This window comes from Pyrus communis, chromosome 4 (genome assembly GCF_041283825.1).
Source record: "Pyrus communis isolate YQ-2024b chromosome 4, ASM4128382v1, whole genome shotgun sequence".
NCBI lineage: Eukaryota > Viridiplantae > Streptophyta > Magnoliopsida > Rosales > Rosaceae > Pyrus > Pyrus communis.
The window spans coordinates 18,817,588-18,834,709 of record NC_142568.1 but is presented as its reverse complement, the minus strand read 5'-3'; the positions used below and the strand labels follow the sequence as shown (position 1 = coordinate 18,834,709).

The 17,122-nt window shown below is 37.5% G+C and overlaps 2 protein-coding genes and 1 pseudogene across 4 annotated transcripts; 2 read left to right on the top strand and 1 right to left on the bottom strand.

Moving 5' to 3' along the window:
- Nucleotides 1-519: 519 nt before the first annotated feature.
- Nucleotides 520-1,150, top strand: LOC148697584 (em protein H5-like; annotated as a pseudogene). The gene is made up of 2 exons (XR_015961753.1): nt 520-631; nt 721-1,150. The product of XR_015961753.1 is annotated as an em protein H5-like (transcript).
- Nucleotides 1,151-1,466: 316 nt separating this feature from the next.
- LOC137722380 (uncharacterized) lies at nt 1,467-2,174 on the top strand. The gene has a single exon (XM_068461369.2). It carries the CDS (start codon nt 1,601-1,603, stop codon nt 2,039-2,041), a length of 441 nt encoding a protein of 146 aa, XP_068317470.1. The 5' UTR covers nt 1,467-1,600; the 3' UTR covers nt 2,042-2,174.
- A 234-nt stretch (nt 2,175-2,408) lies between these two features.
- On the bottom strand, nt 2,409-6,280 carry LOC137722379 (chlorophyll synthase, chloroplastic). 2 transcript variants are annotated; one of them, XM_068461368.2, is made up of 15 exons: nt 6,043-6,280; nt 5,794-5,838; nt 5,605-5,693; nt 5,074-5,161; nt 4,709-4,794; nt 4,529-4,615; nt 4,375-4,440; nt 4,205-4,288; nt 4,040-4,101; nt 3,645-3,720; nt 3,494-3,556; nt 3,330-3,411; nt 3,082-3,158; nt 2,870-2,917; nt 2,409-2,654 (listed from the first exon to the last, which is right to left on the bottom strand). In XM_068461368.2, exons 1-15 carry the CDS (start codon nt 6,146-6,148, stop codon nt 2,592-2,594), a joined length of 1,122 nt encoding a protein of 373 aa, XP_068317469.1. In that variant the 5' UTR covers nt 6,149-6,280; the 3' UTR covers nt 2,409-2,591. The 2 variants fall into 2 exon arrangements, with proteins under 2 accessions (XP_068317469.1, XP_068317468.1); XM_068461367.2 differs by having other exon boundaries at nt 5,605-5,696; nt 6,043-6,264.
- Between the last annotated feature and the right edge of the window lie 10,842 nt (nt 6,281-17,122).

The following is a 17,122-nucleotide window of genomic DNA, read 5'->3' as shown; positions in this document are numbered from 1 at the left end:
ATTGCTTGATTGTTATGATGATGATAAATAAAGGTTTACAAGTTACTAAAAAAACAGATTGAAATTGAATCCGCACTAATATCCGTGACTATTTTTTGCCGACTCGGTTCCTTCATTAGATTTGATTCACAAACTGAATATTTTGTTTTTAATCTGTCATTTATTTATATTACTACTCACTCAGTACTAGATACGTTAAAGAGAGAACGATAATCATTTTGGAATCTATAGGCAAGCGTGTGGGTGCACTGTAGCTGCACATTGGTTACTGTGAAACGAAAATATAGAGTTATAGCAGGGATGACCATCAAGCCATGGATCGTGGCATTCTCCCTGCAACTTCTTCACTGACCAAAACACCTACGTGGCATAAACCCAAAGCTCCGAACCTCCCCATCAACTGCATTTACCCCACTACGTGTCACTTCCTCCTTCCCTTGGCCTTCTCACTCTCCTTCCATCCCTACGCCTATAAAAACCACCATTGCCATCCAATTTAACTTAAAAGTGTGAGACCAAAAAGAAAAGAGTGAACTAGAGTAATGGCCTCCGAACAGGAAAGGCGAGACCTTCAGAAAAGGAAAGAACTGGACCAAAAAGTCCCTCGACGCTCAGGAGCACCTTGCTGAAGGTAAATCTTAAAAACAAGCATCCTCAATTTCCATTTACTATATGTAGTCCTCTGTACCTGGGCAATGATGTGTGTGTATGGTGTTGAAGGACGCCACCGTGGAGGCGAGGCAAGGAAGGAGCAGCTGGGAAGTGAAGGGTACCAGGAGATGGGCCACCGTGGAGGCGAGGCGAGGAATAAGCAGATTGGACAGGAAGGGTACCAGGACAAGTCCGGAGGAGCGCGTGCTGCCGAGGAAGGCATCGAAATTGACGAGTCCAATTACACGACGAAGAGCCGCTAATATGGATCATTATTCATTAAGCAGTTTTTCTAGCTCCATGTCCGTTACTTGTAGTTTTTGTATTAGGGTTTCTAAGTTTGGTTAACTAGGTTTTTAGGATGCACGGCGTTTAGTGTCTTTGTTCTTCGTAGGTGGTTGTTGAAAGAATGCTGGTTGTCCAAGCATGTCCAGCGCCAGAAATCATACATCCACTGCGTCGTCTTTTGTATCTAAATCAAGCTAACGATCCATCGTAAGAGTGTAATTAGATTGTTGGGGTTGGTGTTCAAAGTTGTACAATCTGTATCTATGATAATAGCAAAAGATTCTAATCTCTAAATCTAAATGGAAACAATCTAATCGCAGAATCCAACATCCTATCTTTCATATATCGATCTTCTTATTTCATCAAACTGTTGAGGCCTGGATTTGGTTCGAGTTGGTTGACAGCCTTTCAAACAACCTAGAAATGAGGCTACGAGGCTCGGTCCAATGGTGAAGTACTAGGCTCAGCCGTAACCACCATTTCCATCCAATTTAACTCATAAGGCAAGAACTGGACCAAAAGGCAAGGCAGGGAGCCACCGTTGTCCCCGGTGGATCCGGCGGCAAAACCCTCAACGCTCAGGAGCACCTTGGTGAAGGTAAATCTTAAAACATGCACCCTAAATTACCATTTACTATGTGTAGTTTTTTGTACCTGCCTAATGATGCGTGTGCATGGCCCTGAAGGACGCCACCGCGGAGGCAAGACGAGGAAGGCGCAGCTGGGAAGTGAAGGGTACGAGGAGATGGGTCACCGTGGAGGCAAGGCAAGGAAGGAGCAGCTTGGTCATGAAGGGTACCAGGAGATGGGCCACCGCGGAGGTGGGGCGAGGAAGGAGCAGCTCTGTCATGAAGGGTACCGGGAGATGGGTCACCACAGAGGCGAGATGAGGAAGGAGCAGCTCGGTCATGAAAGGTACCAGGCGAAGGGCCACCGTGCAGGCGAGGCGAGGAAGAAGCAGCTCGGACAGATTGGACAGGAAGGGTATCAGGGGATGGGCAAAAAGGGAGGGCTCAGCACCAAGAACAAGTTGGGAGGAGAGCGTGCTGCCGAGGAAGGCATCAAAATTAACGAGCCCAAGTACAAAACGAAGAGCCGCTAATATGGATCATTAACCAGTGCTTCCAAGCTCAAGGCATCCGACTTGTAGTTTTTGTTATTAGGGTTTCTAAGTTTTATTAGGGTTACGAAGTTTGGTTTCACCAGGGTTGTAGGAGTGCATGGTGTCTACTGTCTTTGTCCTTCGTATGTGGTTGTAGTAAGAGTGATTGTTGTCCAAGTATGTTTTCAGTGTCGGAAATCATGCAACACGACGCATCCTCTTTGTGTCTAAACCTGGGCTTGTCCAGCTATACAGCTAGCACCATCGGCGCCGCATGGGGGATTGGGAGAAGCAAGAGAGTGCTACCGAAGAAGGCCTAAGTTGTGTTTGGGATATTTACAGCAGCAACCTCCATTTGAGAAGGCAGTAACGAAAAACAGATGATAATTCTTAATCGTCGGCGTGAGCATAACTTTGCTACTACAAGTGAAGAAGACATACTTTGACATTGATTCTTCTACCTGACTCGCATAGCACTGCATCAGGTGGTCGTGTAATTTTCGATCTCTCTCTCTTTTCTTCACATCTTTTGCCCAAGTGCTTCAAAATGTTAATGACTTGTCGCCAACGCTGTTACTAAAAGACCGAGCACAAGAAACGGCTGCGCACTTGCCTGGAATACACGCAGAGCAAATTTGAATATCTCATTCTTCGATGGTACAAAATTGGATATTTAAGTAGGGGTTCGAAGGAATGAAAATCCTAGAACATATCAATGGATAACATAAATTGTCGAATTTAACGGCTGAACATGCGCTCAAGAATCTAATGAAAATAACGGATGAATCTGAGCCATTTAAAAGGCAACGTAAGCTCTTGAAAGAATACCTGATATTTAACATCGTACTTGACAGGGTCTTTGAGAAAGTACTTGAACTGCACAGCACAAATTGCATAAACAAAGTACTTATGAGCTATGATGTCTATCAAAATCTGTCTTATAAAACCGGGAAAAGAAACATTTAAGATTTAATATAAAAATAGCATAAGATTACGTTCACCATTCAGCAGAATCAAGAGTATTTGAAAAAGAGATCTACCTGGAAAAAGACTTGGGGAGCTATCAAAGCAAGGAGAGCTAATGCATAATATGGTTTACCAGCCCATAGCAGATAACCTGCAAACCAGTCAATAGACAGCACGATGAATCGTCTTCATTTGTACGATTAACTCTAATTCGTATTCAAAACTATCACAGGACGATCGGAACTATCATAAACAACACAATCCAAAAGTCTGATGGTCACAGCAATCAGCTTCAACGGTCTGCTTAACGAAGATAACATACCAGCGACCGATAACTGAGTGATGTCAATGGCGCCAACACAAATCCATTTGGCAGTTTCAGAACCAAAAGCTACAGGGAGTGACTGCAAACAGGATTGCCACAAATAATGTTACGTTTGCTGCAACTAAGATTGTTAACAATATTGTAATAGAGAAGACTAAAACCTGAAGCCCCATTGCTCTATCTCCTTCAACACTTTTAAAGTCGTTTACAATAGCAATTCCCAACTGAAATGTGGGAAGAAAAAATATGCAGTCAGTTGGACTGGAGCATGCTATGTAAGCACATGTTAAGATGCTTCTTTCAGAAACATACCCCAGCTATGCTGTACAAGAGTGTGAGGACGATTATGTCGGGCGTAAGGGTCCCAAATAATGCCTGACCAGCCCACCTATCAATAAGAGATTGAACTGAAATCCATTACCCAGCACTATGGACATCAAAACAGTTTCTAACATTCAACCAAATCATATGAATTTATTGGTCACGGTTCTTGAATAGACTTTAAGACTGTTATAACAAGACTCCTAAGAAGTATCCAATTACGTGAGCGAGGAAAGATGATAAACAATTAAGTCAATGCATTTCTTATACAATTAATATCAATCTGAATTACAGAAGGATCCCTCAATCAAGAGTTCTTGACCCTTTATATGAAAGATCTAATTCTTGTAAGTTCACAAAAGAAGGATAAGGCAGGGAATACGCACCATGGCAAGCTGATATAACTTGCACCCAGGGCAAAATTTCCAATCCATCCGTTTTGTTTCAGCTGCAAGCAATAACTCATGAAGCAGAGTCTTAAGCAAAGTTTCTTCTCAAACATCAAACTAAGCAAATCGTTTGATTTGTTGATAGGTGGGGTAAAAAACTACCTTTAAAGGTGGAGCGGAATAAATGTACGATAGCAAGGATCCACCCACAGCAAGGTAAAATAATATTGGGAATTTATGTCCTGCCTGAAAAGGACAGCTATTCATGATTGACATCTGATCTAAATATTTGAAGGTGTAAGAAAGAGCCAGTCCATCATGCAAATACTTACCCACACATCTAATATGCCAGCGAAACTAAGGCCTCCTAAAAGCAGCACCCAGATTTGAGTAATAACCTGAAGAAAAACAAAGAACCAGATTAAAAATGCAATCTTCATGAAAGAATTTTTATACAATAAAGCAAAATACAGCTAGTACCCTTACCTCATTCTCAGATATTGCCCCTGAGGGAATTGGACGATAAGGTTCATTAATTGCATCGATCTCTCGGTCATACCAGTCATTTAGGGTCTAAAGAAAAGGCCATGGAGTTATTGGACTATAAAGATCTCATCAACCAAAACCAAAAACCGAAATGAACTTTCCATCCCAAGTAAACCATACCTGGGTATAGCCAGTGAGTAAAGGGCCGGACATACACATGCACATTATTGATTTAGCAACATCTCCAAAAGTCCAATGAAAATTTCCTGCAACGTGAAATATTTTCTCAAAAGTAATTCATGGACAGAGTATAAGCATATAGGCGTGATTTTCGGTCGGATCCGATCGGAAACAAGCATTCCAATGCCAATCCGAAAAACTTTCGGAATCAAATATTAGTTCCAATTTTGGAATTTAGGATTATCGAAATTTATCGAAAATTTCGGAGTTGGTTTTATCTTAGAATTTTCAGAACATGATTCGGATCTCCTACATTTTACAAGACTGAAAAAATTTTCATTGACCACTTTTGCAGACGAGCATACCAGAAGCAGCAGCTCCGCAAACTACTCCCCATACCAGTGGAGGCCAAGTTACAGGCTTTGTCAGCTGAAGACGAATCTTCCACTTGTTCTGCACAGTTTAACTCACAGATCAACTCCTGTCTCACATTTCTTGCCACTATGATTCTATCAACTTACTATCCACTAAAAAAAGCACATTAACTAAAACCCGAAATCAAACCATCCACTTTACTAATTCGATATCATAATTGCAGCAAACAATATGCCATTGTGTAATATTAATCAAACTATTCCAAAAAACCCATATTCTACTTTCTTTTTTCTTTTCCGAAAGAAATTCTAAACATTCACCCGCTTCTTACACAAAATGCATGTAAACGAATTTCCAACCGCAACCATAAAACGAAAAGAATTTATTTTCGAGCTCGGTTCAACAAAGTTAAGCTTCTAGCATCATCTGAGGAAACCCACATTATGCAAAAACACCAACGCACATAGAGAAAAGGGACTCAAGCTTTGAACTTGTATACTAAACTAACAGTGATGACTTACAGTTTCTTGAGAAGCTCCTTTAATCCCAAGAAGCTGATTGACGCTCGAACCGGCTTTAGCCGGTGCCTTATCCGGCACTGAAGATTCAACTGCTAAACCAAAATCTCACTATAATCCACTTTAATTCTATCAAATTTGACTAAAACAAATCGAAATGTAGAATCTTAATAGTTTAATATCATTAAAAACCTTCGTTGGTATCGGTCTCCGCAGCCCTAACCGTAAGCCTCCTTCCTGAAAATTTCAAAAATGTCAAAATTTTAGAAATCTCAACCAATAAATCTCACTTGTCAATAGATTGCTAAAGGAAAAATAAACCGAAGTTAAATCAAATTAGGAACAATTGAATTGAAAGATAGAAAAGCAATTCGAACGCTGTTCATAGGGGAATTTGAATTTCTCGGCAACCAAACGAAGCGTAATAGCAAGTGGACTCACTGGTAAACGAAACCGAAACCGGCGGGAAGGCGGACTGAGTCCGAACTCGGTCGGCGTTGAGGTTCGATAGGCTAATAGACGACACCATATTGAGTACGGACGCCATTGATGGAGCTGTACGGAGCTTACTGGCGGAGCACGGAGAGAGAAGAAGCGGACGAGCTACTGCACGGACTAGCTGATAACTCTAGTACCTACTACCTACCTGTGATAAATGTTTGTCGAAGCTGAGAAAAAGAGCGTAGTTCCGGTGTGATGTGTGTACGGAGTTTTATCTGTGACTGCTCACGTGGCGGATCGAACGAGGCTGATGTAATAAATCCTTGGACGAAGTACCATAACCGTTGATGCGCTCTGTCGTCTCAAAGTTAATAGTTAAAGCAATTTTTCCCAGAACAATAAAAAGGAAATAAAAAGAGAAAAGATCCCAGAAAAGAGTAAATCCCAATGCTGGATTCTTGGATTGAAATTATAATTTACTGTTGCAACTAGGGATGGACAACGGTTATAACGGACGAGTAATCGTGATTATTTACCCATAACCGTTTAAACTTTTACCCACATAACCGTTTACCTATTCGGTATTTACTTAAATGGGTATACTCATACTAATACCATTTATAAATGGTTAACCATATCCATTTACCCATAATCGCGCACCCGTTTACTTTTTTTTTTTCTTTTTTTTTTACCCGTCTACCTATTTTCTTAAGAACTTGAAAATTAAAATGAAATTTGTCATAATTTTCTTTTTTTCTAATTATTAAATATCGTTATAAGTACATTTAACATGTATTTTTATATTAACGGCAATATTATTTATGAACATATGCCCCCAATTATTTGACAATCAATCTATTACAAGAATCATGCATGGTTGTAGGTTAATTAATACTCTTGTATACACAAATATATATATATATATATATATATGTATGTAAGTACGCATCAGTCTAGTAATAGGCTAATTTGATAAATATTTGGATTTTTATTTAGAAACATATGTTCATCGATTCAAGCCATTTAATCGATTTCTAATTTTGAGGTCAAATATTTATTGAAAACTCGAGGCCAATTAAATATATATATAGGTACCCATCATTTAATAATAACATGTTTCTAAATGCTCAAGATAATCATTATCTCGAATTGGTCAAAGCTCCAAAAGACTCTAAAACAAAACTGTCGAACACTAATGCTTTAGCACATTCAATCACATACATTAAACATTAGCCCGTTCTATCAACTAACAAATATATCTTGGGATACTAACCCTAGTTAGAAACTAATTTTTTTTTATTTTTATAGTTTTACATATATTTAAATAAATGGTTAAATGGGTACCCATTTATAACTACGGGTAATACCCATAATCGCCCATTTAAATTTCACGGGTAAACAGTTATACCCATAACCGTTTATTTATCTAAACGGTTACCTATAACCATAACCATCAAATTTAAATTGGCGGATAACCGCGGTTACCCATAACCAATGGGTATTTGTCCATCCCTAGTGAGAATCATCCCGACTAAGCTCATCGTGCCGTTGAAATTTTATCCAATGGCTACAGTTATTATAACTTTTAGAGGGACCCCCTGTTTGTAGCCATTGGATAAAATTTCAACGGTTCGATAGGCTTGGTCAAGAGGATTCTCACCTTTTGCTCAGAAGAGGATCCTGATCCGCATGTTTTGGTATGGGTCTAATGTATTGCACAGTCATAGGTAGGGTCTAATAAGTAGAGCAATTAAAGTGTCCATAATTTGAAAACAAAATTGCACCGACTGTCGTTGAATGTTTTATCATGACTCTTCTAGAATTAACATGGAACTTTAAGTTACACATCAAATCTCATCATTTCATAAAAATAAAAAATAAAAAAAACTCTCATCTTTTTTAGTGTAAAATATATCGTTGTATTTATAAAAAAAAAAAAAAAAAAAGGTTACTCATAAAATCTCGTCGTTTCATCAAAAACTCTATCCGACTCCTATTTTGAATTTTCCTCGTGATTCCTGCAGATTAGTATCCAAATTTGAATTTGAATTCATATAAAGCTATGAGAACTACAAGTAATTTTACATGTTTTCGTTGAGTCATTTACAACAGTAAGCTTCATTTTTGCTGGTATTTGTTACATGATTTGCTAGCATTATACATTGATTGTCTTATGTAAGTAATTGCTCAAGAGGTTTTTGACATTGATTGTGTTAGCTTCGGGGGCTTTTAACATTACCAAGATGGAGGGCTACATCTTACTGTTTGAATCATGTAAAATTACTTATTCCACCATGATAGGTAGTTATAATACGATAGGTAGTTTAGCTTCTACAAGTACTTATATGGCATGTAGTTCAGACTGTAAAAGTACTTATATAATAGGTAGTTTAGATTATAAAAAATCAGTTGAAATCTAAGTTTATGCCAACTAATATTATAATATGATAGGTAGTTTAGCTTGTACAAGTACTTATATGACATGTAGTTCAGACTGTAAAAGTACTTATATGATAGGTAATTTAGATTGTAAAAGATCAGCTGAAATATGGGTTTATACCGACTAATAGGGTACTTGAGTTGAAAAAAAAATAGAAAAATAATAGAACTATTAGCAAGGCCCCCCAAAAGATTCATAGGTGTCCGAAATTTTGGAAATGTCCTAAATTAATTTTAGGAAATATGTGGTGCGAATAGAATAACTCTAGCTTTGGCTTATAACACACAGTTTTTTGTGAAAAAAAAAATTGAAATTTTTAGCTTTAAGAAATATTTTGCGTTGGAGTTAAGAAAAATATTGCAAAACCTTTAGATGTGATCATATCGATTATTAGGTCCTGAAACTATTTTTTATTGATTCTTAAAGTGAGAAAAAAAATCTTTAAATATAGGTTTTAAATCATTGATTACAAGTGTTTAAAAATGAATTATAATATATTTTGCACGGAAAAAATATATTTTGAAAAACACGAATATGATAGTTTGTTGTTATGGTAAGAGAAATAAAAGAAACATTAACAAAATAAAAAATAAAAATAAAAAACTAAAAAAAAAAAATTGAAAAGGGAGGGATCGGTATGAAGATAGCGACTTTTTGGGGTACTGGTCGCTATCTTTTTACCGATTATTCTCAAGTAGAATAGCTAGCAAAGTACCGATCGTATCATTTTCTTTTTTTTTTTTCTTTTTTTTCTTTTTCCATTGAATAGCTATAGTAGAGTAAAATAGTAATCACAATGCAAAGTATCAACCTAACAACAAAAAGTGCTGACACATGGAATCCTATTCATGGACCTAAATAAAAAAAATAACTAAAAATTGGACTAATTTAATTGTTAGGCCATAAAATTGGGAAATTGATCATTTCCGGATCTCTTCCACCAAATCCACAAAATCATCTAATTTGGACCCTTGAAATTTAGTCCAACGGCTAAAGTTATTATAACTTTTAAAGGGCTCCATGTTTGTAGTCGTTGGATCAAATTTCAAAGGCATGAATTGATTGATTGGGTGGATTTGGTGGAATGGATTTGGAGATGATCTTTTTCCATAAAATTGGACCTATTTCAAGTTAGTTTATTTACACATAACAGATTTGTAAGGAAGAAGTTAATTTAAACCACATATTAATGAAACTCTTTTTGTCAACTATAAGAGGGTGAAAAAACATTTTTGTCTTCTATCACAAAATAAAATTATGGACAATAAAGTAATTTGCACAAACTAAATTTTACAGTTGCTTTTAAAAGCATTATCTATATGTAGTCCTAACAAATCACCTACAAGAACTCCGGATTTTTACGGGTGTATTGTTGTATGAAACTTCGAATTTCTATGGCACTTATTTTCAAAACTTCAAGTTTGAGTTTAAGTACGAACTCTAGGTTCATGATACCTGCAAACAAACACAATATACATATGTAGTGAACGGGAATAGCTTCGGGACCTATGTGTGAAAAGAATGAGTGACGACCCAAAACATGGGGCTATTGACACACCCCGACCCGGAATGTCCGCTAAGACTCCGAATCGAGTTATGCTAGCCGACACCTGGAAGGTGTCGAAGCCATAAAGTGTGATGATGTGGAAAAATGTGAATAAATTTAAACCTAAGAGTGCCTAAATACCAAAGTGCGTTGGAGAGCAAGAATGAACCAACTTTACACGTGACGTTAAAGCATAAGTAAGTACAGTGGAATGGATAAGAATTATACCCTCAAAAGTAACCACTTATCCTGAGATTGGCCAAGAATCCTCGTCGATACGAACTTTCAGCAATTAAAACCTGGAGGGGCGCAAAACAGAAAGTGTGAATGGGCAAAAACAAAGCTTTTTAAAAACCATTTCAATTATCAAAGTTAGTAACCCCTCGCCATAAAACCTGTATAATTTCCCAGAAAATATAATATATACATATATCGAAACCATACTCGAATTAGAAAAATCCACATATATGCCATGTCAAATATCTCAGCATCAATAACGAGTAAACCAGGTGTAGTAAATCAATGAAAGTAATATGTCAGCCGGATCCACCTATTGTGGCATGTACGGTTGAACCCATAGCTCATCAAGTATGCTTGTACACAAGTCAGAACCACCTATAGTGATCTGTACAACAAGACTAGGTGTAAATAAATACGCTCAAGTGCTACGATCACGTGAAGACTGTGCGAATAATTGCGGATCACCTATGAATCGGAACCACCTATAGTGGTCTGTACAATAGGTCTGTGCACCTAACTTGAATCCAAGGTGAGCATATGGTGCGGGAGGTGAACATCACGTGAAGGACTGTGCCTTAACCACGGGCAGGAGCACTAACACCGAGATGCAAGTTTATGAGCACTCAATGCATCACAACATACTCATCAACTTAGATTAACAATCTATAACTCACATGGTACTTACCTGAGCGTCCACATCATCAAATCACAATATGCATACTTTACTAACTAATAATCTAAGTATAAATCATCAGGCATAGCATTTCAAAACATAATTCCATTTAAACGCATTTTCTGGAAAAAATACCAAGCATACATATATAAGGAAAACTAATGAAAAGAGCTTGAAAACTTTGAGTTTTAACGATAAGGACAAAATAAAGGGTAAAGTGAATAGTACCAGGATTGACTTTTTAGTGTAAAAATGTGATTTTTCGTTAAAGTGAACAATACAACGGGTTTTTCGTTAAAACTACCACATATATATACTGAAAATAAAAGCCCACTCACCTGGAGTTCACGCTACAACTCCCTAGCATAACCATAAAGGCGTTACGAACGATTGGCGCCTAGAACAATTATCAAATCACAACTTAGAATTCTTATCAATAAAATACGTAACTTACATAACACACATCCCTATGTAGTTCGATTCGGAAGATCCGCATCACGGATTTCCGATCCATTACTTCCAAAGATCCACATTATACTTCTAGAACAACATCCTAAAGTTCCATTACGATCCAAAGGTCAGATCTCTGCCAATTGCCAAAACCAAGTGGCGGTTAATATGTTATTTTATGAACTTACAAATCCAATTCAGGAAAATCCGTATATCGGATTCCCGATCTGTAAGTTCCTATGGTCTTCAAATATTACGTACTATAACGTATTAAAGTTTGGTGACAATCCAACGGTCAGATCGTCGATTCACATCTTTACTAAGTAACGTATCTTTATGAATTTAGGTCCAAACGATCAACCTACATTATACAATTACCAAAACTGAACTCAAGACATCTAATTTAGCCTAAGAATAACATCGACGGCCCCTTGGCCATGCGCCGCGGTGGGTGGCGGTCAGCCACCCAGACTCGCCGGAAAATCCAACTATTTCCAAAAATTACCAAAATTTATAGGATTGAAGATCTTAATGAGTAAAGTAAAATTTATACCTGCGGCCAAGTCTAATTTGGCCGGAAAAAGCTCCAATTTTGCTCAAACCCACCGAAACCCTAGAAAATGGTGGTTGTCAATTCGTCGTCTCCGAAGCTCCACCGCCCCAACCACCGGTTAGGTCGTATTCCTGGGTCCAAGGGAAGGCTAACTGTGGTGGTCATCGAAGGAAATGGTTGTAGGAATGGCAGATTCGCCGTTGTGCACCCATCGGGTTCCCGGTTCGATTTCTACAAATTGGAGCCCCAATTGACTCAGGTTTTTGGTAGAAATAGGAAAGGAGGGGTCCTGAACAAGTTCCCAGGTGAAAGCTCGGTGAATTTTGCCTGAAAAATTGCTAGAGGACCCTAGAATTTGGATTGGAGCCGTCGGGTCTACATGCAAGTCGTGGTCCGAAACGAGTCAAGGAGAAATGGTTCTTGATCCCCTGTTCTTCGTTCCATCCTTGGCCTTCTCTTCCATTCTCCCGATTGGCCATCTCCTCACCTCCTTCTTCTGGTTAGTCACTCACTCCCTCTTCTTTCTGATTGGGCACTAGCCTCTCTTTCTTGTCTTCTCCTATTCCCCACTTCTTTTTTCTCTTCTTCTTCAACTTAAAAAAAAAAATAACTAAATGATAAATAAATATAAACATTATAAAAATATATAAAATATATAAATAGTGACTAAAACAAAAGTACTTCTCGAGTTTACAGTTCCGTAAAACTTTAACAGTAACCCCAAATCCTTTTCTACTTGCGCCTACGAGTCCGTAATGTCGAGTACTTAAGGAAAACACTAAAGGATTAATTCATACACCTCACTATACGTTAATCAACAAAAGTCAAGACCTCGCCTCTAAGGGTATTTTCGTAAAATCACGTTTTAAAAATTTGTAAAAACATAAAATTAGGGACGAGATGTCACAGCTGTCATGGCTAACAGGCCCAAAAGGGTGGTTGTTGGGTTGCTGGGCAACAAAGGAGAAGTAAATGGGTTAACAGATTATATACCCAATTATTGGGCTTGTTATTTCATGAGAGCCAAAAAAAAAAACAAGGCCCAAAAGAAAAAAAAAAAAACAAGTGGGACGGTTTGGTGCATATGCCCAATTGGGTTGCGAGTCGACTGCAGGCAGCCCAGGTTCATAAGAAAGGTGATGCAAAACGGCTTTGTTTTGGACCTTAGAGTTTTGGAGCAGGAATGACTTGGTGGCTTGGGCAGCGCAGCTTCAGGATGCGGCTCCCATGCGTGTAAGGTTTGAAAAAGGGAAATGTTATTGGCACTCTAAAAATCTCATTCTACACTCCTCACAAGTGTATTTTTTTTTTCCAAATATAGAAAGTTTGGAGTGTAGAATGAGACTTTTGGAACAATCCTTTTTTTTTTCCTTCTCTTATTCACGCATATTCAATTCACCACAATTATAAGAACAATAAATTTAAGCTGAATCTATAATTTGAAAAAAAAAAAAAACGTAAAATTAGAGTTCATGCTTCATGGTGAATGTTTCATGCAATCATTGCTAAAAAAATATCGAAATTGAAACCATGTTTTATAGATTACTTGGATTGCTTAATGAATATTGTGAACGGCTTTGTAGTAAACAAACATTCAGTTCCTTAGCTCAGTGTAAGGAGTGTGTTTAACAATGCGTTGTGGCCTAAATTTAACTGAAGGAGAGAGAGGGGTGCAGCTGCATAAAGAGAAAATATAGGCTTAGGAATTACTATGATAATATTTCTCCGTACCTTGTGCCTTTTTTAAGAAAAATAATGGGGTTACTTGCCCTACAAGTAATACAAAGTTGTGCCTTTTTGTTTTTTGTAATTAATTCTTGAATTGTTTCTCATTAACATTAGTAGTTGTTGAGACTATAAATACTCAAGTAATGATTTCTGTTGTGAAATTGGTGTGAATGTCCACATAAAGAAAACAACCACATATGGCTAAGGGTGGAAAGTGGAAGAATAGAAGTCAAAATTATATTGCTTAAATAATAAAAGTTTGGTTTTTATTGTTTTGGTGTGTAAGCCTTTTACATGCATTAAAAGAGACGTATGCTTGTATCGTATGGGTAGTACAAAAAGATGAAAAGCAGAAAGTAATAATTATGTTTTCCTCATTTGTCCCTCTCTACGTTCATTTCTCTTATCTGATACTAGTGAAGAAAATAAACAGAATAATACATGGCTCCCGTTTCACTTCAATCTTTAACAACTCTGATAATATATATAGGTACGCATCATCTAATAATAACATGTTTCTAAATGCTCAAGGTAATCATTATCTTGAAGTGGTCAAAGCTACAAAAGACTCCAAAACAAAAATGTCGAACACTCTAATGTTGTAGCACATTCAATCACATATATTAAACATTAGCTTGTTCTATCAACTATATTTTGTGAGGCATAAATATATATATATATATATATATATATATATATATTATATGACCCTTTATAATCAAATATATCTCGAGATACTAAACCTAGTTAGAAACTTATTTTTTATTTTTAGTTTTACATGTATTAAAATAAACTGTTAAATGTGCACCCGTTTATAACCACGGGGGATACCCATAACCGCCCATTTAAATTTCACGGGTAAACATTTATACCCATAACCGTTTATTTATCTAAATGGTTATCTATAACCGTAACTGTCAAATTTAAATGGACGCATAACCGCGGTTACCCATAACCAATGGGTATTTTCCCATCCCTAGTTGCAACACACTCGCGGAACAAGGGCGTGGAGCGAACAAGGCCGGCTAGTGTGGGCCCATTGCAACAGCTCCAATGGAAGGGAACCAGATCCTCTCTAGATCCCAAAAAATTGAGCATGCTGAGCAATAAATTAGGGCTGTTGAAATTTGATCTAACGACTACAATTATTATAACTTTTAGGGGGACCCCCTGTTTGTAGCCGTTGGATCAAATTTCAACGGCCCAAGATCGTTGCTCAGCATGCTTAGTTTTTGGGGATCCGAATGGGATCTGGTTCCCAATGGAAGAGCCAACTACTCTATGACATGGTGTGACATCCCACATCGTCCAGGGGAGTGATCCTTAAATGTATATTCCCATCCCTACTTAGCATGAGGCTTTTTGGGAGCTCACTGGCTTCGGGTTCCGTAGGAACTCCGAAGTTAAGCGAGAAGGGGGCTAGAGCAAACCCATGATGGGTGACCCACTGGGAAGTTGCTCGTGAGTTCCCAAAAACAAAACCGTGAGGGAATGGTAAGCCCAAAGTGAAAAATATAGTGCTACGATGGTGGAGCGGGCCCGGGAAGTGATCCGCCCCAGGGCGGGATGTGACAAATTGGTATCAGAGCCTAACCCTAGTCGCGAGTGTGCCGACGAGGACGTCAGGCCCCTAAGGGGGGTGGATTGTGACATCCCACATCGTCCAGGGGAGTGATCCTTAAATGTATATTCCCATCCTTACTTAGCACGAGGCCTTTTGGGAGTTCACTGGCTTCGGGTTCCGTAGGAACTCCGAAGTTAAGCGAGAAGGGGGCTAGAGCAATCCCATGATGGGTGACCCATTGGGAAGTTGCTCGTGAGTTCTCAAAAACAAAACCGTGAGGGAATGGTAAGCCCAAAGCGGACAATATCGTGCTATGGTGGTGGAGCGGGCCGAGGAAGTGATCCACCCCGGGCCGGGATGTGACACTTGGTGCGATGAGATTTTTTGGATTTCAATAGTCTGATGATCTGCGGTGTTGAATTTAAATGGTAAACAAATTTAAAAATTCTTATCGTTAGTCCACGTAGAGCTTTCTGGTGCGCCGAATTCAATAATAAGAAAAATTAAATTCTGGATTAATCAAACATGTAAAAATGGAAGGAAAAAAAAAGGATGAGAAATAGAAAATTTGTAATTTTTGTTATTTTAAATTCCCAACCATTTTGTTAATTCACCACACAACAACTCAATATTTATTTTTTCTAGAAACTCCTATATTTATTTTCACTTTTCAAAACCTTTTGTTATTAAGAAAAAAAAAAAAAAAAAAAGTGATAGGTCAAATTGGTCGATCAGAGAAGAAGTTGCATTATATGAGACTTTGATGCATGTTGCTCATGATTCGCTCACAAAAAATAAGATAAAAGTGCAACAAATGTGAAAAAAAAAAAAAATATATATATATATATATATTTATAAATAGTAATCGTCCCTACAGACATGGTGAATAATAACCGTCTTTGAACTTGGCTTATCCTCGCACAATTGGTCGACAATTGGTCGAATTGCTCTGATGTCCATGGGTCACAAACAAAAAGTGAAGTTCTAAATATAGTTGGGCTCATTGGACCGTGCATATTACGCCGAGCTCCCACTGTAACCAGTATTTAGAATAAAGCCCAAATAAGGCTGACTTGTATTCAACGTACCAAGTACTAGCCTAATAGGGGACTAGGGAGCATAATTTGTTAAGAAAATCTCTGTCAGAAAGTTACTCGCATGCCACTAACTTTTCGGGATTTTGGAATCCTGAGTCAAAAGGATTTTTGGATTTTGTGTTAACAATGAATCAAGAAAAGGATAGAAGGATGCATACGGAAAGTGATCATTTTCAAATCTTTTTGTTCAAAATTCAGAAATAAAATGATTTGAACTTTTAAAATTTAATTCAACGATTAAAAATAAAGAAATTAGTAAAAAAGAAATTAAAAGTTATAATAATTTTTTATTGTTGGATCAAATTTTAAAAGCTCGAATCACTTAATCCTTGAGTTTTGGAAGAAAAGATTCAGAAAAAATCTCTTTCCGGATGCAGACTGCACAATGATTGCATTATACAAGTAATAATGCTAGTTTACTTTTCAGTAACTTTACATTATTACAACATTGTTTCGAATGTCACTTTAGCTTCCAAAACCTCCAATCTTATTATGCAAAATATTTTTGGTCCACAACTGCATATCTCCGTCGTGCACTCTTACTTTGGTATTGTTATCATTATCTTCGACGCTCAACTAAACTTTTGAAATATTTGATCTTATTATGCCAAAAAAATATTTAGGTGTGGCTGTTGTATATCTCCATCTTATCACTCTCTCTTATTCTCATATTACTGTAGAATTATTATTATTATCTTTTGCTTCTCAAAATCTTCAACTTGCGATAAAAAAATAAGAATAAAAAAACGATGATGTCACTGTTACATATTTTGATTCTGCCACCATTGT